Raw genomic sequence first — 25,044 nt, forward strand, 5'->3', positions numbered from 1 at the left:
CACATTTCTTTCTGTAACTCACCCACCATTCTATCTGTGCCATCCCTGGAATCCCTTCTTTGCTCACCTGACCTTAGAACCCCCATATACATCTTCAAAATTCAGATCATGAGGCATCTTCTACATGTGCCCTTTCCAGATTGCCCAAAGTATTAGTGCCTCCCTACTTCCAAATTCTTTGTATTTATCATATGATTTTTGTCACTACATTCTAGGGCCTAGCACATACCACAAATGGATTGATTGAACAAGCTATATACTATTTTTCTTTAAATCCCTGTTTTGTGGGGCTTTTTAAAATAAAAGCATATTGGAAAACCAGTATATTGCAATAATGCACAATTATGGAGAAGAAAATGTATAAATGGTTAGAAGTAAAAAGGTGCCAAGAGCAAGAATTCTTTTTTAGGCTGCAAGAGGGTGATGATTTTAAAATAATTGCAAAAAAATAAATGCAGGAAGTCTACATTTTGAGTAAAGTAATTGCTTTACTAAAAAAAACAACTAATGGTTCAATGTAAATTGACATGAATTTTTACAAATTTTCAGCATTTGCTGGACATTGCTGTTGTAAGACACTGATTTGAAAGCTGAACACTACTGATATCTTTTCTTTCTTTTTTTTTTTTTAAACATTTTTACTCGTCAAAACACACCAAAAAAAAATACAAGTGTTTATACATGACACAGATGGTCACATGCTGAACTGTTCAATACAGGAAGACTTCATGATCCAGGACCCATAGCCATGCTGCTGTAAGTACGACTTCAACAAGGTTTTAGCTTCTTGATAGGATCCAGACATGCACTAAGGAAAGAAAAACATGCCATATTAGAGGGTAATAAAACAGAAAAAGGGATGATCCAGTTGGTAAGTGGAAATTTCAGGAATATTCTGAGAACATTAAGATCTTTAAATAAACAAGGTAAGCCTAACTACTTCTTTAACTTAAGGGGAAGATGAAAATATTCTTAGAAAATTCTATTTCCATTTTTACAAAATTTTTACATTTTAAAAAATTTTCTGAAAGCACCCATGCTCAGAAATTTCTCTAATCCCAAATATAAATATACATTCCAAAATTACTCTTAGCTGGTTCTTAATCTAGTAAAGACTACTTTCAGAAAATGAATCATTCCTCTTTGGGGCCTTAGGACTAATTCCTTCTAAAATCCATGTGACTGCTGGGTCACCAGCCACAACTCATTTCCTTTGGCTTCCCCTAGGGCTGCCACCAGCAGATTCATCTTTTCTTCATGTTACAAAGTGAATAGGCAGACCTGTGGGAATTTTCACTAAGTCCCACCCTACACTCTCTTTTTGTCCTAAGAGACCCTAGGCATGCTATAGTTGAGATGATGGAAGAATCCTGAGAATAAAAAGAGAGAGATCAGAGATCAAATTCTCCAGCACTCTTATGATTGATATCCCTAAAAAAACAACATACTGCAACAATCTTACTACAATTCAATTAAGTAGAAAATATTCTAAACATGTAATGACAGATGATTCTTATCAAAAAAAAAAAAAAGAGTCAAAGAATATTCTCCATAATAAGCCACTCAACAAAGAAATAATTGAATAGAAAAATTGCTTTTTCTCACCTTTGGGGATTTTCTGCAATTACTTCTTGTAGAAATTAGAAAAGCAACTTAACTAGCCTAGCATGGCTACAAAAGTATTAGGATTACCGATTCATAATATGAGAATATTTAGGCAGGAGGAACCTTAAAGCACTATTAACAATGCATTAATATATCCACACTAAACTCAGAGAAGCAAAATTTCCCCACAAAACTGGGGAAGTTCCAACAAATTAACTAGATCTGAGACTTTGAACATGAGAATTTCTTTAGGCCTCGATTTTATCTTACAGATGAGAAAATTCAATGAGACAATCTTCACAGTTTCTTCCATCTCTAATCTCCAATAATTTTAATGCACAGAAACCATATAAGCTTTGGTGATTTTTCTAATTTAAAGGATAATCACAAAAAGTTTTTAAAAGATCTATTCATATTTTTTAAAATGCTTTAGGTAGTTCAGAATCAAAATTTTAATCAAGAGAGGAAATGGGATAGAAAGAATTATATTGTGGAAAATTGATATATTTTTGAGTTTCCTTTTAGTTAAATCATAAGGACATTAGAATCAAGTCATTCAAGATCAAAAGAGAAACAATAAATTGGGAAATCATTTTTACATTTAAGCTTTCTGATAAAGGTCTCATTTCTAAAATATATAATTGACTCAAATTTATAAGAATTCAAGCCATTCTCCAATTGATAAATGATCAAAGGATATGGACAATTTTCAGATGAAGAAATTAAAACTATTTCTAATCAAAAAAGAAGATGCTCTAAATCACTACTGATCAGAGAATTGCAAATTAAGACAACTCTGAGATATCACTACATACCGCTCAGATTGGCTAAGATGACAGGAAAAGACAAAGATGAATGTTGGAGGAGATGTGGGAAAACTGGGACACTGATACATTGTTGGTGGAACTGGATTCGGGCCATTCTGGAGAGCAATTTAGAACTATGTTCAAAAAATTATCAAACTGTGCATATCCTTTGACCCAGCAGTGTTTCTATTGGACCTATATCCCAACAAGATCTTAAAGGCAGGAAAGGAACCCACATGTGCAAAAATGTTTATGGCAGCCTCTTTTGTAATGGCAAGAAACTGGAAACTGAGTGGGATGCCCATCAGCTGGAGAATGACTGAATAAGCTATGTTATGGAATATTATTGTTTTATAAGAAATGATCAGGAGGAAAGACATAGGAACTCTTTATCTACTATTCGGCATGATTTCAGAGAGGCCTGGAGAGAGTTACACAAACAGATGATGAGTGAAATGAGCAGAACCAGGAAATCATCATACACGGCAACATCAATATTATAGGACAATCAATTCTGATGAACATGACTCTTTCCAATGATGAGATGATTAATGCCAATTCCAATGATCTTGCGATGAAGAGAGCCATCTACCCCCAGAGAGAGGACTGTGGGAACTTAATGTGGATCACAACATAACATTCTCACTCTTTTTGATGTTGTTGGCTTGCATTTTGTTTTCTTATTCATTTACTTTCTTTTTTGATCTGATTTTTCTTGTGCAGCAAGAGAATTGTATAAATATGTTTATACATATTGGATTTAACATATATTTTAACATGTTTAATATATACTGGATTGCTTGCCATATAGGGCAGGGGATGGGAGAAATAGGAGAAAATCTGAAACATAAGGGTATGCAAAGGGTAGGCAAAATGTCAAATTATCCGTGTATATGTTTTGAAAATAAAAAATAAGTAAAAAGGCAGAGTTCACTCACCTCTCCCCACCAAAAAAAGTATCAAGTCATCACCTCCCAAAGAGATTCCGGTGAGTGAAATGAACTACAAATCAGAGGAACTGAGTGATTGTACTTACATTATCCAAATAAAAGCTAATTAAACCAAGTCCAAGTTTGATGCTGGAGTGTTAAGTGGCCTGAAAGATTTAAGGCTGAACAATTTTCATCTCAATACCTTAAATACATTTTCTTACTTTAAAAAATATGCCTAAAATGCCATCTGCATCCAGAGAGACCGCTACAGAAGCTGAATATGGATCAAAGCACAGTATTTTCACCTTTTTTTGTTTGTTTTTTTCTTTCTCATGTTTTTTCCCCTTTAGTCCGATTTTTCTTGCACAGAATGATAAATATGGAAATATGTTTAAAAGGACTGCACATATTTAACCTATATAGGCTGCTTGCTATCTTGGGGAGGGGGAAGAAAGGGAGGGAGAAAAATTTGAAACACAAAGTCCTACAAAAATGAATGCAGAAAACAATCTTTACATGTATTTGGAAAAATAAAATACTACTAAGAAAAAAAGAAAAATACATATAATTCTTCCAAAAGATATTCCTGACAAGGTCAAAATGCCATTCTCTTCTTTAAAAGTGAGAGATGAACCCCATTGTGGATACACAATTGTAGCATAAATATTTTCAGCCTCTGACATTTACTAGCTGAATGACCCCCGAACTAGTCACTTAATATTTGTCCCAGTTTCTTCATTTGTAAAATAAAAGGATTGAAAATGTCCTCAAAGATCCCTAACAGTTGTAAATCTATGATAAAACAGAGACCATCATCATCTTTCCTCTAAAACCTGCTTCTTTTTCTTCTTTCTAGCTGGGTCATCACCATTTACCTAATCTTTCAAATCTGGTAAATTTATATTCTCACTTGCTTCTTATTCAACTCACAATATTGGTGACTTTCTAATGTTGGATTGTCTGCTTTTCTTCCTTCCCTTCTCTGGTCTCACTGCTACCATACTCGCTTGGGCAGCACTTCTTTGTCCCCAGAAGATTTTTCTGTCCTCCCCACCCTTTTCTCCAGCTGCCTATAGATGATGGCAGAGTCATCCTTCCACACAGATCTGATTAAGTTATTACCCTTCTCCCTAACGCATACCAAAGAAAAGTTTTTAGCACTGGTAGGAGGGCACCCTATTTAAAGTCAGAAAGCCGAGGTCCAAATCTTAGTTCCATTATTCAGGACCTGTGTTATCTTGGGCAAATCATTATAGATTCCACCAATAAAATAAGGACTTAAGACTGGATTTCAATTCTAAAACAATGATCCTAAGATCCCCGCATAATTTGATAATATCCTGTCTACCTCCCAAGTCTTGTTCTCACTCTCTCAGCATCCCCAATACCCAGAAGACATCTTGTGTCTTCCTACTGCTGCCATTACCTATGTTTGACATCTCAGATCTTACTCCTGTTTGTTCAATTCCTACCTTAATTTTGTATCCAACTCTTATGCACCTCTTCCTTGAAGTCTTTTTTCTCTGCCCTAGCTCCAACCCATGCCCTACAGGGGTCTAACCAACCTGTATTCTTTGGCAGAGTACTTGCTCCAAAAGATCTAGGGTTTTGTATGTGTGCTCCCTCTACTGGTGCAGATTATTCTCATTCATACTTTCTTCTTGACTATCTTTTCTATAAATCTTCCAGAGGCCACCCTCCTTTAAGGCCCCTCAAACTATCTAGCTACTAGTTCTTGTGCTCCTGGCCCACTTTCATGTGCAATCAGACTCTCTGGATATCTTGTTAAACCACTTCCTGCCATCATTGGAAGCATTATTTAAAAAAAACAAAACAAAACCCAAAAAAAAAAAAAAAACATGCTGTAGCCCACCTATGATCACATTCCACATGTCCACTGCCCTTTTAGTCATTCATAAATTAAGTCAATCCAACAAGCAACTATTAAACACTTACAAGGTAAGGTGCCAGGCATTGTGATGCACAAAAGCACCCCTGCAAAAGACTCTGTTCTCAATAAACTTACATCCCAAGGAGAAAAATGAATGGTCAAACACAAGGAAATGCAAACTATATAAGAAGAAAGTTCATGGGCTACAACAACTGGAGGAATCAGGACAGATGTATCAGGACAGTAGTCCTTGGGTTGGGAGTAAAGGTTCTGTGAAACCCCTGGAATGAAGGTAAAACATTCCAGATATGGCAGGGGGGAGAAGTTAGATAAAGACAAAGACACAAGACATGGAAATGTTATCTCCTGAAAACTCCAGGGATCCACTTGTGAGTCAAGTCAATGAGCATTTATGAAGTCTTATGAGCCAGTATTATGCTCAGAATTGGGAATGCAAAGACAGATAAACAAAATTTCTGCCTAAATCTAATGGGAAAAAAGTGACATTTGAAAGGAAGCTGAAAAAAGAGAATATGGAGGTTCTGGAAGGAATTAGCAAATCAGAAACAGAGGCAGCAAGAGCAAAGGGTATTTCTGCCATGAAAAGTCTAGGAATGAGGTGAACTTCCAAAATGAAGAGGTTTCTATGGCACACCTGGTAGAAAAAGTTCAGAAGTTAGAAATTCAGCCTAAAGAAGGATATAAGGGAAAAGAGTATGAAATTAATCAGTTAAGAAGTAGTAACCAGACTGTGAAAGGTTTTAAATGCCAAAAGAACTTGTATTTTATCCTAGAGCCAATAGACACAAATTTCCTGAGCAGAAGAGGCTATGGGTCTTTCCTTATTTTAGGAAAATCAATTAGCCATCTATGTGAAAGATGGATCTGCCATGTACCTGACACACACAGCAAGTACCTAATAAATTATTCAACTGATTGTTTTAGGAAATGTGATTATTCCAGAATTTTGCAACTATACAGGAAAATACTTGTATTAAAAAAAAAAAAGAATTTTATGACTATTCCAAGAGAATCATGATGAAAAATGTTATCCGTATCCAGAGAAGAAATGATTAACTCAGGACAGAATGAAGCATTTCCCTCGTTTTTTCTTTCTACAATAAGGTTAATGCAGAAATATGTTTAGCATGGTCTCCTATGTATAATGGGTATAATGTTTCTTGCATTCTCAAAGGATGAGGAAGGAGGAAAAAATTTGGAATTAAATTTTTTTTTTTTTTTTTTTTTTTAAAGATGAGCTTTATGTAAGGATCATCTTAGGATCACTGCCAAATTCCCAAACGGGACAATTTGGCCTCTACTTCTATTAAATTATGGGCCAAATTCTTTGCCCTCCTGTAATTTCTTCTCAATATAAATATACTAAGGGATGGTTTCAATAAACTATTATCTTGGCAAATCACACTAGATAAGCCCTTTTATCCATGGTACTACTATGAAGCTTTTCCTCTTTGATACTCGTGAGGAAAGCGCAACCATAATTTGGTTTCATCATTTGCACAGTATCATTGGTCTAATTAGACAGTCTAATTAGCCACTGTCAGATCTACTGTACCCTGACCCTAATATAGTGATGTCATTTTGGACCTTTTCAAGCATAAACAACAACACCCAATCAACAATAACCTTCAGAGTAGGAAAAAAATATTGTGGGAAACCCTAAGTAACTGAAAAAACAGTAAGAGAGAACATACCTTTGTCCTCATGTTCCATGAGAGCAAGAAGACTCTATGGACAGGATGTTAATTTTAAATCTTTTCAAATATAATCATTACTCTATCAGGTATTTTTGATTACACTGTACTTCAAAAGGAAGGATTAAATATGGAAGGAGGGGAAGTTACTCAGGATGTCTTCCTCTCTTCTTTATTTCTAATCTTATATGGAGAAGTGACCTTTCTGACCAAGCCAAACTCTTCTACACACACCCTTAATCTCATTCCATCCTGGTCTTCTTGTCCATTTGGTTGCCCTTTTACCATTTACTCTTGTTAATCTTCAATCTCAACCTTTTCGCTGCTTTTTTGTTGGCAAACTTGTCTCCCTCTTAAAAACCCTGACCTGATCTGAACATCTCTACCATTATGCTATAGCTCTTCTCCTTTATAACTAAACTTCTTGAAAAAACCATCCATGCTCATTGCCTCCTAACCTCTCACTCAATTCTAAATTTTCAGTAATCTGGTTTCTGACATCATTGTTCAACTGAAACTATTTTCTGAAGTTATCAATAATCTCCAAGTGTCAAAGCTAATGACATTTTCTTAATCTTTGTCCTTTTCAACATCTATGCAACTTTTTATAATATGAACTTTTTCTCTTGGATAGCTCTAGGTTTTCATGACTTTGCTCTTTGTTAGTTCTTCTACCTAATCAACTATTCCTCCTAAGTCTACTGGATCTCCATTAGTCTCTATTCTGGTTCTCCTCCTCCACTCCACTATCCGTTTCCACAGGATTTCAAATGAATACAATGCAGGTGACTCCCAGATTTACATACCCATTATTTGTCTCTTTACTGATCTCTAGGTGCATATAAGTAATTATTTACTGTACTTTTACAACTATCAGACCTATGTACAAACATCTGAAACTCACTATGTCCAAAACAAAACTTTTCACAAACTTCTCTTTCAAAGTCCCCATTACTGTTGATGATACATACTACTGTACTCTCAGACACCAAGGCTCACAATCTCAGGGTTATTCTCAAATCTTACTTGCATTCACCTCACATATCCCATCTGTCACCAAGTCTTGTCATTCATAAGCATCACTCTCTCTCCATTCATAATCATGACCCCAGTAGAGAACACCTCATCACCTCATGCCTGGACTGTTGCAATAGGCAAGGTGGTCTCTCCAAGTGAAAATCATATAATCCTTAGCCCAGTGGTTCTCTATTATCCCCTGAATTAAATAAAATTTTCCGACTTTAAAGTCCTACAATTCCTGTTTTTTTTCCTAACTTTCCAATTTTTGATACTTTACTTCCCTTAACACACTCTCCTATCTAGCAATAGTAGCCTTATCTAGCCATTTCTTGCACATGATATTCCATCCCTACATACACTGGGCCTTTTCACTAGTAATCCCCTATACCTAGGACGCTCTCCCACCTCCATCTATTCCTCCTGGATTTTCAGGATTCCTTTAAGACCCAGGTCAAACCCCTTTCTACAAAAGGTCTTTCCCAATTATCTCACCTTGCTTATGTCTCATATGTAGTTATTTGCATGCTGACTCCTCTGTTAGAATATTAGTTCATCCCAGGTTTAACACAGAATTTAAGAAACATGTGTTGATCACCAGATATTAATCAACATATGCCTAATTCCCATCTCACATTCAAAGATGTCCTCATTATAAGAATAGGTTATTCTCAAGATTTTGGAATGGGTCTGCCTTTTGATGGCAACAGTATCTGTGATTTCTTCCCTAAGCTAGATCATATAAAACAATCTTAAATAGAAAGCCTACGTTGGCTTGGTTTCCTGGAGCTGTCCTTCCCAACTTTACCTCTCTACTTGCTTTTTATGGTACCTGGGTTCACTGAAGCATTATGAATCCAACTGTGGGGGTTCTACTCTTCTGTGTAGATTTTTCACACGTTGGCTGCAATCCCTCCAGTTTCAGTTGTGAATGTTCTTGGAAAAAAGTGTCTTAATTGGGTGAACTTAATTTTTTTGTTGTTTTTGTTAAAAGGTCAAATTATTAACCTTTCTCCATAATCTTTTTTTCCTGAGGCAATTGGGGTTAAGTGACTTGCCTAGAGTCACACAACTAGGAAGTGGTAGAACTCGGGTTCTCCAGAATTCAGGGCTGGTGCTCCATAATCTTTTACACAACAATTTTGCATTCGAAGTCAGGTTTGTCCTGGGTTGCCATATTTGATGTTGGTAAGATCAAGCACTTAATGGCTGGGGGCTCTTCTGAGATCTTTTGACTTCATCATTATGAGGAATGCTTTATAGCAAGAACTAAATATTGTAGGAAGTAGTCTTAACTTGTGTCAAAAGTTTAACTTTTTCCCACTTTTTAACATTAATAACATTGCTAAATAGGTATTTTGAAGCTTTAGTAAAATGTGCATGGTGTTTTTTATCTTCATCTCTTCTTCTGATCTAATATTGACATATTCAGTGGCAGTTGTTTGTTAAAATACATACAAAATAACTAACATATGATGTTCTTTGTTCACCATGTCCACTATGGTGAACTATCTTTTGGAAAAAATATTGATGATGCCAAGGACATGGCTTCTGAATAATCTAAAAACTTGACCTCTTTTATTTCTTAAAACCAAACTATACTGGTCAATATGCTTTTCATTTTCCTCCTTCCTTCTGTCCACCTAAGTCAAGGCAAGTCCACTTGCCACCAAAATCTACACTGACTTGGCTTGAAGCATCCTGTTAAAGTTCTTCATTTTGGTTTCCTTTCTACCTCATTCTTTGCAGATGTTTACACACAAACATAATTATTTTCACGGTGATTTTTTATTTTTGCTCATCATGAAGATTTAAGGATGACTAAGAATCCCAAATGTTCTTGTTGCCTTTGGACATATGATCAGAACAATTTCTTGACATGAGTCTCCAAGGAAAACCTGTGCACCTTCCTTCCACTTAGATGCAACTTCCTTTTCTTTCAGCCTTGTTTTTAGCAAAAAAATATAAATTTTGATGTTGTTACAGGACACTCTCCAAGAATGCCTAACATCAAATGACAGCTTCCATATGTTCTAAGAGCTGTGATTAACTCCTATTACTTTTTTCCATCCTTCTGCCATAACCACAGTAGAAAAGATACACCAGTACTCAGAGAACAACTAACTTCCTGGAAATGGGCCCCACCAAACCTAATTATGTTGAATCTCAGAAAACAGACACAATTTGTCACTAAAACCAGACTGGAAGTTTTTCCAACCCTATAGAACTTATCGGAGCTTAAACTTAAATGGCATAAGCTTCAAAAAACCAGTCACCTTCATTCCCACAAGGAGACATCAGAGACCTTTCATGAAGGGCTTTGGATTATAATCATGTAATATTATGTAGAACAGATGGGTCAAACTCAAATAGAAACAGATACCAGCAGGCCATATACTGACTTAGAAAACCACAAATTAATATTATCTTGGTGGTATATTTTAATTTATTTTGTTAAACATTTCCCAGTTATATGTTTATCTGATTTAGACTGCATTAAAACTTGTTCTTTACCTCAAATACTCAACACTGTGTCTCGAGTCAAATAGACTTCTAAGAATATACAGAATTTTAAATGATTATTTAAAAGAATCATTTATTATTTTATATAGTAATACCTCAATACATTTTATTCAGAAGATATTTGTTAATAATCATAGTGAATATTTCACAAAACTTATACTTGCATTTTTATTTTTGTATGAGCTTTAAAATAAAATGGCCTACCTTAAATTATAAATAAAGCTAAACTAATGTAGCCAAGATTAGAAGAAAAACAGAAAATTGGGGAGGGATGGAATTTTATAGATGGTTTCTTGGGAAAAGGTCTCAGTCTGAATCAGTATATGAATCATTCCCCAAATGATAAATGATCAAAAGATATGAAGAGCAGTTTTTGAATAAAGAAATCAAAGCTACATATAGTACTATGAAAAAATGCTCTAAATCATCATTGATTAGAGAAATGCAAAGTAAAACAATCATAAGATTTCAACTCATACTTAACAGATTGGTTAAAATGATGGGAGAAAATGATAAATATTGGAGGGAGTACAGAAAAACAGATTGGTTAAAGTGATAGGAGAAAATGACAAATGTTGGAGTTAGTACAGAAAAATTGGAACACAAATACACTGCTGTGGAACTGTGAAATGATCTAACCATTTTGAAAAACAATTTGAAATTATGCCCAAAGAGTTACGAAGAGGTTAAAGGAACCTTTGGATTATACCCTTTGATTCAACAATACCACTATTAGGCCTGTTTTCCAAAATGACTAAATATCCTAAAATATTTTTAGCAGCTCTCTTTGTGGTGGCAAGTGAAAATTAAAGGGATATTCATGAATTGAAGAACAGTTAAATAAGTTGTGGTATGTGATTTGATGAAATACTACTGCATTATAAGAAATGATAAGCAGGTTGATTTTAGGAAAACATGGAAAGACTTGCAAGAAATAATGAAGAGGGAAATGAGCAGAACCAAAAGAATGCTATATACAGGAAGAGCAAAACTGTTCACAGAATAAATGTGAATAACTGAGCTATTTTTAGTATTAAAAATATTCAAAGCAACTACAATGGAGCTATAAAGGAAGATGCTATTTACTTTCAGAAAAAGAAAAGATTGATAAATAGAAATATGCATAATATGGTTATATATATATATGTTATACAGATATACATACACTCACATACATATATATATATACACACACACATATCTATTTATCTTTCTATATATAGCTACAAAGATCTGTGTCAAATGGAAGTAGTATGGGGTGGGAAAGAAGGGAGGGAGATAATTCAGAACTTAAAATATAAAAAATAAATAAAATGGTCACTCCCTTCAACCACTCTCACCTTTGCTGCATGGTAAGTACTAGCTTCAAGCAAGTCTTCTCTTTTAGCTTCCTTGGCGAGCAGATTAAAGCGACTTAACATTGCAGCCTTACAAAGACGACTCGCCATTGATATACCACTTTTGAAGGGCGAACTAAAGTGGAAAATAAACATCCATGAATGACCAAATTATTAAGTTAACTCTGCTAACATTTACTGACACATTTTAATACACACTGTAACTGAGTACTCGCTATTCTCAGGCAATGAAAATATCCATATGATGCTTGAAAACATTTCATGTTTGCACTAGAATTGCTGAGGCAAGGACTCTTAAAAGAAAAATTTATCCCACTATTGGGAGTCCTTTTCTGGGCTTATTTCTTTTTAGCAAAATAATATATCAAACATGTACATCTAAATAAAACCCAAGTAAAAATAGTCTGCCCTTTATATTAAAGATTAGGAATGTTTGAATTCTACCTCTACCTGCTTTCTTCATTACAAAAAGGAGTGTGGCTGAGTCAGCAGGAAAGGTAGAGCCTTTAGGGTAGAGCCCCAAGGGTTAACCCCATCCAACTCTTCCCAGTGAGGAAGAAATAAGGTTCATGAAAAGACAACCCAGAACTACAGAACACTTGTTTTTCTCGTTATCCTATATGCCCACAGAGAATTAAGGCCTCAACCAACATCCTCAAGTAATCAGCCCTCAGGGAGTACAGCAGCATTCCTCCATGCCTGCAGACATGGCCTCATCATGGTAGCCTTGCAAAAAAAAGAAAAGGTTCCAGTGAGGGAGAGGGCTCCTTCTAACAGACAAGTCTGGGACCAGAGGGAAAAAGGCACAAGAATGTACTTAATTGGATAGCTAAGCATTTGTCAGTATAATCTCATAATATAATGGGAGTGGTAGGGGAAGGCTAAAGAAAGGATTCCTTCCAATTGTGGATTCTCCTAGAGAGGAAAGAACTTCCTCCAATACAACTTAGGAATTTACCTAGAAGTGACAATCTTAGAAAGTGGGGTCCTGAGAAATTAAGTTACTTGCCCAGGGTCACACAGGTGACACAGACAGGAAACGGATCCAGGTTTTCCATATTCTAAAGCCACCTCTATCCATCACACCAGTTTCTTAATTAGCATGTGTCAATGAGATAACAGGGTTAGCATAGTAAAGATTTAGGACTGAAAGAGATTTAATAATCTGATCCAGCTAGACAGCGAGTAGATGAGAAAGAGGCTAGTTTAATTCTGAGTTTAAACCCTACCTCAAACACTGGGTCTTAGACAAGTTCTGTAACACTAAGCCCTGTTGGATGATAAGTGATTAGATAAGATATTCAAGGAGCTTTCCAAACCTTACAATGCTATAGAAATGATTATTAATCCATATCCCTCTTTTCACTGATGAAAAAATGTTACTCCAAAGAGATTAAATGGCTTGGCCCAAAGATCAGAGCTCATGAGCTAAATGAAACCCCCTGTCTCATATATTAAGGGCACCTAAAGAAATAAAACTTTTAAAAAGAAAGAAAACCAAAACAAAATAAGACCCAGTATTACTAAACCCTAAGAGACTACACAAAGCTACCCCTAGAAAGCCTGGTGTCCAAGCAGGGCTGGAATCCATGTTAGTGAATTTTGTGATGTCCCCTAGAGAATCAAGTACTATAGAGCTCACAGGCTCATGGGACATCCAAACTTAAGCAGAAGTCATTGTCTACTCACAATTCTACTCACTGGATTAGAAGGGAGGCAATTTACCCAAGGCCATTTTGGGAAGAATCAGCAAGGAAAGTGTCTCCCTAATCTGTAGATTCTTTCCATTATACCTTTACACAACAGCCCCCCCCCCCCCCCCCACTCCAAAGTTACAAGCAGCCAGAAAGGATAGTCCTCTAGCAGCCCCCTTCAAAGAAAAAAGTAATTTGGTGTCATTGGAGTCTTAGACTCTACCAGAATACATATCTATGAGAGGGGTACTATGGGGATGCACTTGCAAAGACTCCAAGTAACCCAACTGATGGCCTTCCATTCCGCTGTCAAGGCCAGGCCAGATTCTGCATTCAAGACCCTGATTGACTACGGTTCCACTGTGTAAAATTTAAAGGGCACAAATTCATTCTAGGGGGCTTCTAAGCGAAGGACAACCCTTTCCAAAATGAAATATTCAGAAAAAAAAGTAGTTAAAAGATCACAGCACCAACATTCTAATTTGTCATCTTGGAGGAGGCCAGGGGAAATATGGCCTCAGAACCAAGAAACCGTGATACAAATTCTACCTCCATCCTTAGCTGTGTGATTAAAGGCAAGTCACTTAATCTCTCTGTGTGCTGAGGGATCTCACTCACATTAAACAAGGGATATAAAATGTTTTCTCTGCAGGCCTTAAAGTGCTACAGAGATTTCAACTATCGTGATCATAAACAATACTAGCTGATGAAATTTTTTGGATAACTAAAAGGCACATTCATCAATGGAATGTTATAAAAGCTTCCTAATTACAATAGAGAAATTAGAAAAAATGCTTGTTTATTAGACTTACAGAATTTGGGACAGGAAAATCTGAAGCTTCCTTTGGATGATTAAACATAGGAGAGCAAGGAGAGTCCCTAATTAGATTAGGAATAGACAAAGAGGGAAATTTCATCGGGCATTTAATCCATTTTCCAAGTACCTGTGAAACTTGGTATTTTCTACAATGGCACATCTAGGCTAGAGAAATGGCAAGTTTGATATGAAGAAAAACACTGATTGCAACTCAGGTTATTTTTTTCAAAGACATTTACATTTCTATCAAAGACTCTATTTGACCTTTAACTCAGAATCATTTCTAACTTCTCATACTTGTAAACCACTTTTGATTCATTCAGTCATGAAGCCCTTATTAAAGTGTTTACCATGGGCCAGGGACTAAACTAAATGCTGAGGATACAAAAAAAGATAAAAATCAGTCCCTGTCCTCAAGGAGCTCACGTTCTATTTTCAGAAACTACTGCTATTTCTCATAGACTTCTAAAGCCTTCTGCTTTCTATCTGGATGGCCTTATATGAGATAACCTGCATGCAATATTTCATTCTAAGAGAAATCTTACATGCAAAAGCCATTTTATTTTTCCAGAGTACATAGCATCATTTAACAACAAATAAAGCTCTATCTAAAACTCAATATATGCATGGTATAGGACAATTTTCACTTGAATATAGTCTCAAAACTACTGGCTATTGTTTTGGAAGAGAAAAATTGTATTTTAATTTTTTTACATTATGTACCTACCACTTTCTTATAACAGCAACTCTGAAGACACCATCTTTTGTATGGTGTTGTAAGGTAACACCAACATTTAACATCATCTAATGTTAAAGATACAGAATAGCCACATTTCAGAAATAAAATGCCCCCCCAAAGACACTAACTTTTTAACTTTGTAAGTTTGATATATAGCATATAGATATTTCAGATTTATAATCTATGATACTCATCACACAAACTTGATAAAGTATTTAAAATCAACTTTCTTGGCTTAATAAATAACTTTTGGGAGAAATTAATGATTCTTACCTTTCGGTGATTTTTCCATTTATTCCATCTACAATTTCCAAAGAAATGTCCCCTTGTGCCCAATTCAGACTCAGGGATTTATATTCCAAGTCTGTCAGAAGTGGATATACAGATGGTACCAAGCTAATGTTAGGTCTATTGACCAAATAAAACATAGGAAGCTTGGAAGTAAGTGCATCATCAACACGTTGCTTTATAGCTATTTCTAATCCTCTAGTATCACTGCAGCTTCCATCCCCTAGAAACAGAAAAAAAATTTGTACTAACAGGAATGGGGCAGGCAACACTCAACAACATTCAAAGACCTCTATAGGCTGGGCACTATGCTAAGCACTGAGGATACAAAGACAAAAGCGAAATAGCCCCTGCTCTCCAGGAGTTTCCATCCTAATGGAAAAACAAAATGTAAGCCATTTAACACATACTAAGGATGTACAAAATAAAGACAAGAACAGCAAAATAACTATATGGACATGTATACATATATTGTATTTGACTTATACTTTAACATATTTAACATGTATTGGTCAACCTGAAATCTGGGGGAGGGGGGAGGGGAAGGAGGGAAAAGTTGGAACAAGAGGTTTTGCAACTGTCAATGCTGAAAAATTACCCATGCATATACCTTGTAAATTAAAAGTTACATAATAAAAAAAATCTTTACATGAATTTGGAAAAATAAAATACTATTTTAAAAGAAAAAAAATAAACAGAAGAGCATCTTGGAGGGGATATCAACAGTTAAGGGTATCAGGGAAGGTTTCAAGCACAAGATGGTGCTTAAGCTAATTTAGAGATTCTAAGAAAATGGAAATGAAGAACAACTTTTGCTTTGGCTTCCATAACTGCTACATGCTAATATTCCAATGTAGCCATGATCAGTTTTGATGGGTATCCCTTCTAATGGCACAAAGTAAAGCCCATCTACTCTCTGGACTCCTGTCCAAGAATTCAGTGCAGTAAGTCCAGAAACAGCCTGGGAGCCTTCTTCAGAGTTCCTTCACAATAAACAGACTCCAAAGGAAGAGTATCAGTCATCTTTCACTCTCACTACACATAGCCAAGTTCATATTTTTTTTTCAAGGCATACATATCTCTGATGAAATCCACATAATTCCCCAATGATGACATGTAGGAAATTTGCTCACACTCACCACCATCCTTGTTCCATTCTTGTTGTTTACCTTTAATCCTTTGTGGGCTATGTTATTCCATGATGACCAGTCATACAATAACATTACTAGAAAACTGATGTCAAAGAGATGGGCCTTTGTTTCAGAGAAGTCTGTAGTCATAAACATAAGAATTTCCAAAAGGCTATACAATTTCCAAGGCCTAGGAATACACGTATCAGAAATCCTGATGCTCTATGATCCTTTATCTGGATTTCATATCTAATACCTTCCTACTCCAAATCAGGTCAAAAAATAGTATAAAAATTTAAAAACAAACAAAATTTTTCCCAAAAGTATAGGAGCCCCCAAGTGTATAATGTGGGTACTACATTAGCTAAATTTTGGCCTAGATTACAAAAGGAGAGTGAGAAATGAAAAGAGGAGATGATCCTATCATGTTCCTCTCTGGTCAACAGACCATCATGTTCAATTCTGACTATCTTATTTTATGGAGATACCCTGACAAACTAACAAATGACCCTGAGGAAAATCACAAGAAGAGCATTTGGCCTAGGCAAAGGAAATCTGGACAGAGTCCGATGGAGCAATTTGTTTCAAATACTTACAACTATGTCGGAACAGTTCTTTGTTATTACAGAAAATAGGCTAAATTAATTCTTTTGGAACTTAGCGCACTTCAATTGCTGTTATACTAAACAGAAAGTAGTAATAGTTCCAAATAATGAATCAGCTACTAAGAGCAATCTGAAAAATATGGTAGTATGTCAGCTCTTTGAGAATAGGAACTTTTCTTTCTTGTCTGCATCCCTAGCACCTATGTACAGTACAATTGCTGACACGTTATACAATTTTTAAAATTAAATTCGGAACTCACACCAAGATGGTAACACATTCCTTTCAACTCTGCATCAGTAGAGCTAATCAATATCTATACTATATTAGTAGTAGGATCACCTCATATTTTGGTTCAAACAACCTATAATTTTTGACAAAACAATTCTTTTCAGAGAGGAGAAATAATGGAAATGAAAGAAAAGGGAAAGCAAACAAAACAGTTTTTAATAAAATGTTTCTGTGTTTCCTCTATTCCTGGCTACCAACAGTGGCAAGATGACAACCCAAAATAACCATGTCCAATCTCAGCCTTACCAACTGCAGAGGACTAAGTGACTCTTAAAGGCTCATTAGTAGATCTAGAATTCATTAACACAAAAGCAATACACTTAAGTGTCACAGTGGAAAAAGACAGCTATCACTGAAGCACAAATTCGTCCCTACACACACACACACACACAGCCAAATATCTTAATTATCTTTACTTCAAAATATATTAGAAATCAAGGAGAAATAAGAATTTTAACAAATAAAACTTGAAGGAGGTCAAATAATCAGCCACAAGAATATGCTTTCAAAAAGCTATCATTATAAATAACCACTCTTTATTTTTTTTAAAATGGCAAAAAAAAAAAAAAAAAAAACCATCATTTTTACATATGGGGCAAATCTATTGGGGGAGGAAAAACCTTCTTACAGAAACCCCCACCCCCCAATCTGGGCAAAATAATAAAACTTAAAGTTATCAAGAGAGGCTTCTAATAGTGGTTAAGACTGCCTTCAAATGAAAGAAATAACTCCATCAAAATGAAACCATGCATCAGAATAAATGGCAATCTTCCTCCAACAAGAAGAAAACAAGGGGAGAGGATAGGAGAGGGACAGATAAAAAGGATGGAAATAGAGAGGAGAGAAGGGGGGAAGGAAGAGAGAGAGAGAGAGAGAGAGAGAGAGAGAGAGAGAAAGAAGGGAAGGAAGTGACAGCTAGGCAGACACAGAGATTGCTTCTTCCATTTTCCAATCTATGCTGAATCTTTTCTGAGGAAGAGGGAATTATAGCATCTCTGTGGGAAAAATATTCACTCTAATATTCTTCAAGCTATAAAGAAACAAGAAACAAAGTCACAACTTGTGCTGCTGCATGACTAGTTTTATGTTCCAAGTGCTTTCTAGGAATTAAATCAGAAAGGTCAATCATAGAATTAAATACAGAAGAATTCAACTGGTCCAAGGGAGGCAGGATTTCTTTTAAACCTTTACAACTAAAACTTTTGTTAAGAATATTCCTCAATAACTAACTACTTCAGTAATTAGCTCTGATGTCTAATGATTATTCGACACAAAAAGTACTTCCTAGGATGCAGCCTAAATATCTTCTCTTTAAGGTCAAACATTTTTTTCTTGGACTGGCCTCTACAGAGCTGGGAATCTATTGATTAGACTTCTATCTTTTCAGAGTGCTAAATTCCATACCAGTTTAAAATTTTATCAGTTTCAAGGAAGCATTCATTCTTCTCCCTTCCAAAGGAAAGGGAAAAAGAGAAAAGATAATGAAACACATCCTTTTTCTTGGCCAAGATGGAAAACAAGGGAGGAACAATGTTATCTACATTGCCAGAGGGAGTCATTGGATTACATGTCTGTTTTCACCTGTTTCCCTCAGTTACAAAAGAAGGTAGAGGGAAGAACACTCAGAAAAGATTGTGTTATAAAAAACAAAAAACATCTACAAAACTTTTTTTTAAAAGAAAAGAACAAAAATGCAACACAGTTTGAACAAAAGGAGAGAATCAAAATATAGGCCAGTTATTACTTATTATTAATTGGACTAATGTCTTCAGGCTTAGGTCTCATAACTAAGAGACAGTGAGGAATTAGAAGGTACATTATTGTTTCTTACATGCTGCTATCACCCAAATGTTAAGACCACTAAATTTACCAGTTTTCTTTCATACAGCAAATACCTAATCTTAATTGGTCACATTGTAGATTGCTTTTGAAGCTCATCGAAAGGCTTTCAAGATATGTGCTTACCCACAAGTATACTGCTAATGTAAATGGGCTGGATGAAGTGGCTGAGTAGGGCTCCCTGCACCCCAAGCACCTCCCATCTGGTCAGTTTGTCACTGGAGGACATGCTGCTCACTCGATTAACCACTTCTGCAGGGCAGTAAACTGTGAGATAAATCTTGCCTTCTACTGCTACGTGGAGACTCAGTTCCTCATTAGCTTCAAATGCAGATAAGGATCGAGGATTGAGACGTCTAAAAAGGAAACAGTGAGGAGTTAACTCCTAAAGCACATGTCCCAAAACAAGAGATCCATATTTAAATGTTAATGAAAAGAAAAAAAGAAAATGGCCAGGATTCAGAGTTGATTCTTCTGGGAAATGGCCCCACTCTTGAAGACAAAGCAATACTTCCTCCTCTGCTCTGATTTCTTGACTATGATCTTTACCACCACGACCTCCCCACATAGATAAGTAACCTCAAGATTTATAAGATTGTCCTTATACCCCTGTGAGGGAGGAAGGGTTTGGGGCAAGGCCTGACATGGAGGAGAATTAAAGTGGGGAAGGAGGCTGAAGTTCAAAGACTCTCTCACTCAAATTAATACAGTGAAGTTGAGAGGGAACAATTTGCAAATGTCAAGTGCTCACCTTGGAGCAGGAGACTTGGGTCTGAACCTTGCCTCCCTCACTGGTGGCCCTGTTCCTGAGTCTCACTCTCATCCTAGGTAAAACAGGTATAATACCTAGCAAACAAGGTTGGGGTGAGGATCAAATGAATATCCTTATAAATGTCACTTATTATTAAAGACTAGGACATGTTACAGTTGCCTGTATGTCTTGGAAATGAGTGATAACAATAGATGACAAACACAAAAGACCTGGAAGGATGGAGCTCTTAGCCCCTCACAGCACACAAAAAGGAAGAGTAAGCTTTTATTCTGTCAAAGTATTCCAAAGAGTAAATCTACATTAACACCATTATTGAAAAACAAGCTAAAGGCTTAACTAATCACTGTCTTGACCAAACCATATTATTGTTTCTAGGAGGGAAAGAAAAGCCAAAACAAGAATAAGAACAAAGGTGCTATTTCTTATTCCCATCATGATTGCAAAAAAAGAAAAGAAGTGGGGAAAAAGTATAAGAAAAAATTGGAATCTGGTCCAGAGATGCAGCTCTACTTGCCACAACCATCAAAAAAGCTCAAAATTCTCTCTTTTCTGTCCCTTTCTTATGGAATGCATGAAATTCAATTTACTTCCACCTTAGGGCTCATATCTAGAAAACCTGTCTCTGCCTTTGTTTATAACAACTACTCGGCAGATATCACTTTGACAATTCATAAAGTACTTGAACCTCCCAAAAACCTAATGACTCAAGAATTTAGAGATAGAATCTTCATTTGCAATGTGAAAAATCAATCTCAAGAGGGTTATATGATTGACCCGTGTATCATACAAGTACCAAGTATCTGATATAGTATTCCAATCCAGGCCCAGATTCTACTATTCTCATTATCAATGATACCTCAAACATATGCTCAAATGTCCCTTCTGAGAGCTACTTAACAGCATGATTCTAGAGTCAGAAAGTCTGAGCATAAAATTGTTATCTGTATGTGATCTGATTTCATAACAAGTTATTCTAAATTTGTTTAATTTCCAAAGATCACTTAAGAGAAATAATATTTAAAATAATAAGTAGTATTAGAAGAAACAACGATATTTAGCCACATTATTTTAAGGTATCCCTTAATTATACAACACGCAAATACATCTATGACCTCCCTTTTCACATTAGACTGATTTTTCCCACACCAGTTATCTTTTGAGCCTTTACTACAGAACCTGTTGCCCTCCCTAAACTTGACTGGGAACCCTCTCTTCATGAGGTGAGGACCCTCATATAACCACAGTAGGAAGCATAGTGCCCTCTCAGTCACTTGGGCAGGGAGGGATCTAAACCTAAAATAAGGTCTTTGGTTCAATGAAAAGGGGAATGGGAGATTTTAGTAATAGTAGTAGTAGAAGTAGCAGCAAGTGGGAGTTACCATTGTGAATGGTAGCAATGAAGGACCAGTGTCGGGGGAGAAGGCAGAAAGAGAATTTAGGGCTGCTATAGCTCACAAGTCATCAACTCTGTCTAAGGAGAGATAGGGATTAATCTGAAATGTCCAAGAAGAGAAGCTCTCAGTTACTAAAATGATTGTTTCTAAAATAAAATACAGGACCAGTTTTTACAAATACCTGAAAAATACTTACAGTTGTGACTTAATTTGAGCAGATCCTTTTGGTAATTGGTTCAAATACAAATAAATGTTGATATTCTGCTTTAAAGTGAGGAGATTAGAAGCAGGTTCAGTACAAAATATTGATTTTTCCATCATAGCAGGGTTTTTGCTATAGAAGAGCAGAAGTTGTCTATAGAAGTACCTAAAATAAAGCAGGAAAACTTAAAGAGGAAGAACCTATCTAGAGACGCAGTACGTGCAAGATGTGTGAGATAGACCCAGCCTCCTGAGTCTGGTATTCAGTCATATACAATCCAGTACCATGTGACCTGACTGGTCCCATTTAAGGGTGATTCCAGGTACATATCTGTTGCTCCCTCCCACCTTGAAGAGCTCTATAATGAAATCCCATCCACATTTCCAAAGCCCATCTCCTACTTCCTACGTCCTATCTTCTAGCTCCAAGCAGGCTGAGATTTTCTCTTCTCATATGTTCTAAAACACAATCTTATTATCTTATTCTGTCCACATGTGGTTTCCCATTGACTTGCTAGACTCTTAAGTTCCATGAGGTGGGTGCCACGACTCACTTATCTCTGTATCTGCCCCAGATCTAGCATAACACCCAGTCTAGTTGGATAATTTGTGTCCCAACCTGCCCCTTCTCCACATAAAATCCTACTTCCAATTGCTCCACATCAGTTTTCTCTTCTGTCCCACCAATGCCTTTTAAAAATGGCTTTTCATGTGATTCACAACATAGTATTTTCATCTTTTTTGTTGTTTGCTTTTTTTTCTTTCTCATTATTTATCTTTTTGATCTGATTTTTCTTGTGCATGATAAATGGGGAAATACGAGGAAGAACTGCACATATTTAACATATATTGGATTACTTGATGTTTAGGGGAGGAGGATAGGAAGAAGGGAGGGAAAAAATGTGGAACACAAGGTTTTGCAAGGGTGAATATTGAAAACTATTTTAGCATGTATTTTGAAAATAAAATTTTTTTTTTAAAAGAAAAAATTTACTTTTCTTAGGAGAGGCTTCTTTGCCCTTGTGCCCCCTTCTCCCTCTCATCTGCATTGGAGAGCCCAGGGACTGCTTCTCTCTCCTCTGCTGCCAGAGAACATAAGATCTATCTCCTAAAGGAAAGGCAGATGCTCATGAGGGTACAGAAAGGGAGACTGCCCTAGCTATAGCAGCCCCTACTGTGTTCAAAACATCAGGCTCAGACACTAAAACATCATCACTAAGAGGTGAATCTGTAATTAAAATGACTTCCCGAAAAATCACTTCTATGAAAATTTTCTGAAAGGCTAAATGAGAAAACTTATATGTGCTTAGAATGGAAAATAATAAACAAGATTTTAATGAACTTGTCAAATGAACTTGTCTTAAACCCAAAAGGGACAAGCGTAAAATAAAGTGTCAAGCCATTAAAAAAAAAAAGCAATAAAAAATAAGTGATGATTAAAAGAGCATCAAAACAACAAAACAAGCAAAAATGCCTCCTCTCTCTGACCAATTAGTTGTTTTGAGTGACTATGCTGATAAAAATATTTTAGAAGGCTTATATGACAAATATAGTCCTTATGCCCTTGCAAACCATCACAGGTTCCAAAGGAGCTCTTGTGTTGCAGAATGATCCCCCTTTCACCACCAACAGTCTTGAGGTGGCCCCTCTAGCAACAGGGAAGGCCAACTGAGATGAGAAAGAAAGGCAGCCTAATTCATCCCGTCACCTCCCAGTCCCTGCAGTAGCCCTGCAGATTACACCTGTCAAAAAGACAGTAAATAATGACAGGAGGCTGGCCATACAAACAACCTGGACACCAAAGCTTATTAAGACACTAGTGGCCTCACCTGAGCAAGGAACGCCTCGCAGTAACTACAGCATGGGTGTCGTGAAGCACACGCCCATCCGGCTTGATGCACTGGCTGTAATTGTATTCACCTGTGCCCACAGCTACAACTTCATGCTGTCCAGCTGAAAAAGGACATGTCAAAAAAAAAGAAGGTCATTTCCACCCCTCTCTTCCCTTATATTTATATCAAATACTTCATGGATCCATGATTTTGAATGCTATTTCAGATTTCCTAGTACCCATATACATTTAAAATGTCTCAAGCTGTTCAAAAAAAATGTAAGGAGAGTAGCTAGCTGTATGAGTCTACACCATTAAGGTGATAACAGAAGTGTTTAATTATAACACTATAAGTATCACCAGTACTACTATTAATTATCATAGCAAAAAGCCCACATTTTGTAGGGCTTTAAGATTTTCAAAGAGCTTTACATAAATTATTGCATTTAAGCCTCAAAAACTTTAGAAAGTAGGTATTAGGATTCCCATTTAACAGATGAGGGAAATTATGGCAGAGGTAACTCATCCAAGGTCCCCCATGAGAAATGTTTAAGCCAAGACTTCAAACTAGGTCTTCCTGTTGCCAAATTGAGCATTCTGCTGAAAGAGGTAGAATGGGGCAATATCTTCTCCTCTCCCTTAAAACAGACACAGATCTCCATCTTGAAAAGATTTCATCTTGGCTCTGGTAAGTTCATCCTTCCTTCCTGCTCACAAATCCCTCAAACAGAATTTACACTCACCACTTCCATTTCCTCTCCACCTACAACTTCTTTGTTTATCATTTAAAATACTTCTCACTATCAGGACCAGATCTATAATCCATCAACATTCTCTGGCTCATGCTAATACATTTCCTACATGTTCTCCTCTGCAGAGCTGTCAAGCTCTTCTTTCAATTCAAATCAGCCAATATGTATAATCTGTACAATTCTACACGAGGCACTACACTGGTACAGGGTTTTGTTTTGTTTTTAAGCCAGAACAAAATTCCAGCACCACAGCTGTTTGAAAGCACAAGAGCTGGGATCACAAAGCCCAAAGTGATAGGGTCATGCGGTCAAAGAATTTACGTTCTAACAAAGAGCTACTATCACCTGGCTCCTTTTCACCCAAGCTAACTTGATTTTTTACTACTTCCAATTGCAATCAACTCTAGAATGAGGCCTCATTGTCCTTGCAACACAACTTTTCCTTGACACTACTCTCCCTTTTCAAACAATGTTTTCCCCCCAACTATTCCAACCTTTCCTTTTTCTTCATTTTTTCCCGTTGTTTGTTTTAAGACTGAGTCTCCCTACTTGGCTCAGGCTAGATCCCACTACTAACTGGCCCAGGAGCTCTGATTTGGATTGACATACTACACCTCAGGTAATCTGGGGGCTCCTCACTCTTGGGGGGTTTCCCATAATAATGCTAAATTTCATTCAAATGCCTTCTCATTTTATTAGCCCAGCACAACTAAAAACTCCCAAACTCAAGAAAATCTCCAATCTCAGACTGTCTAGCAACTGGGATTACAAGCATTTACCACTACACTTGGCTTCATGTGTCTCCTCTGAACTTCTATCACAATTCAAGTTGGTACTACATAATTT

At 36.4% G+C, this 25,044-nt stretch overlaps 1 protein-coding gene across 1 annotated transcript in view; it reads right to left on the bottom strand.

Annotated features, from left to right (window-relative positions):
• Positions 1-468: 468 nt before the first annotated feature.
• Positions 469-25,044, bottom strand: part of ADAD1 (adenosine deaminase domain containing 1) — a 46,197-nt gene continuing 21,621 nt past the window's right edge. Inside the window, exons 6-11 of the mRNA XM_012551895.3 lie at positions 23,445-23,568; positions 21,611-21,781; positions 19,375-19,604; positions 15,371-15,608; positions 11,830-11,962; positions 469-808 (exon numbers count right to left, since the gene is read on the bottom strand). Of these exons, the coding sequence (XP_012407349.2) occupies positions 695-808; positions 11,830-11,962; positions 15,371-15,608; positions 19,375-19,604; positions 21,611-21,781; positions 23,445-23,568 (1,010 nt within the window). The 3' untranslated portion in view covers positions 469-694. The remainder of the gene's footprint in view (positions 809-11,829; positions 11,963-15,370; positions 15,609-19,374; positions 19,605-21,610; positions 21,782-23,444; positions 23,569-25,044) is intronic.

This window comes from Sarcophilus harrisii, chromosome 6, assembly GCF_902635505.1.
Source record: "Sarcophilus harrisii chromosome 6, mSarHar1.11, whole genome shotgun sequence".
Lineage (NCBI taxonomy): Eukaryota > Metazoa > Chordata > Mammalia > Dasyuromorphia > Dasyuridae > Sarcophilus > Sarcophilus harrisii.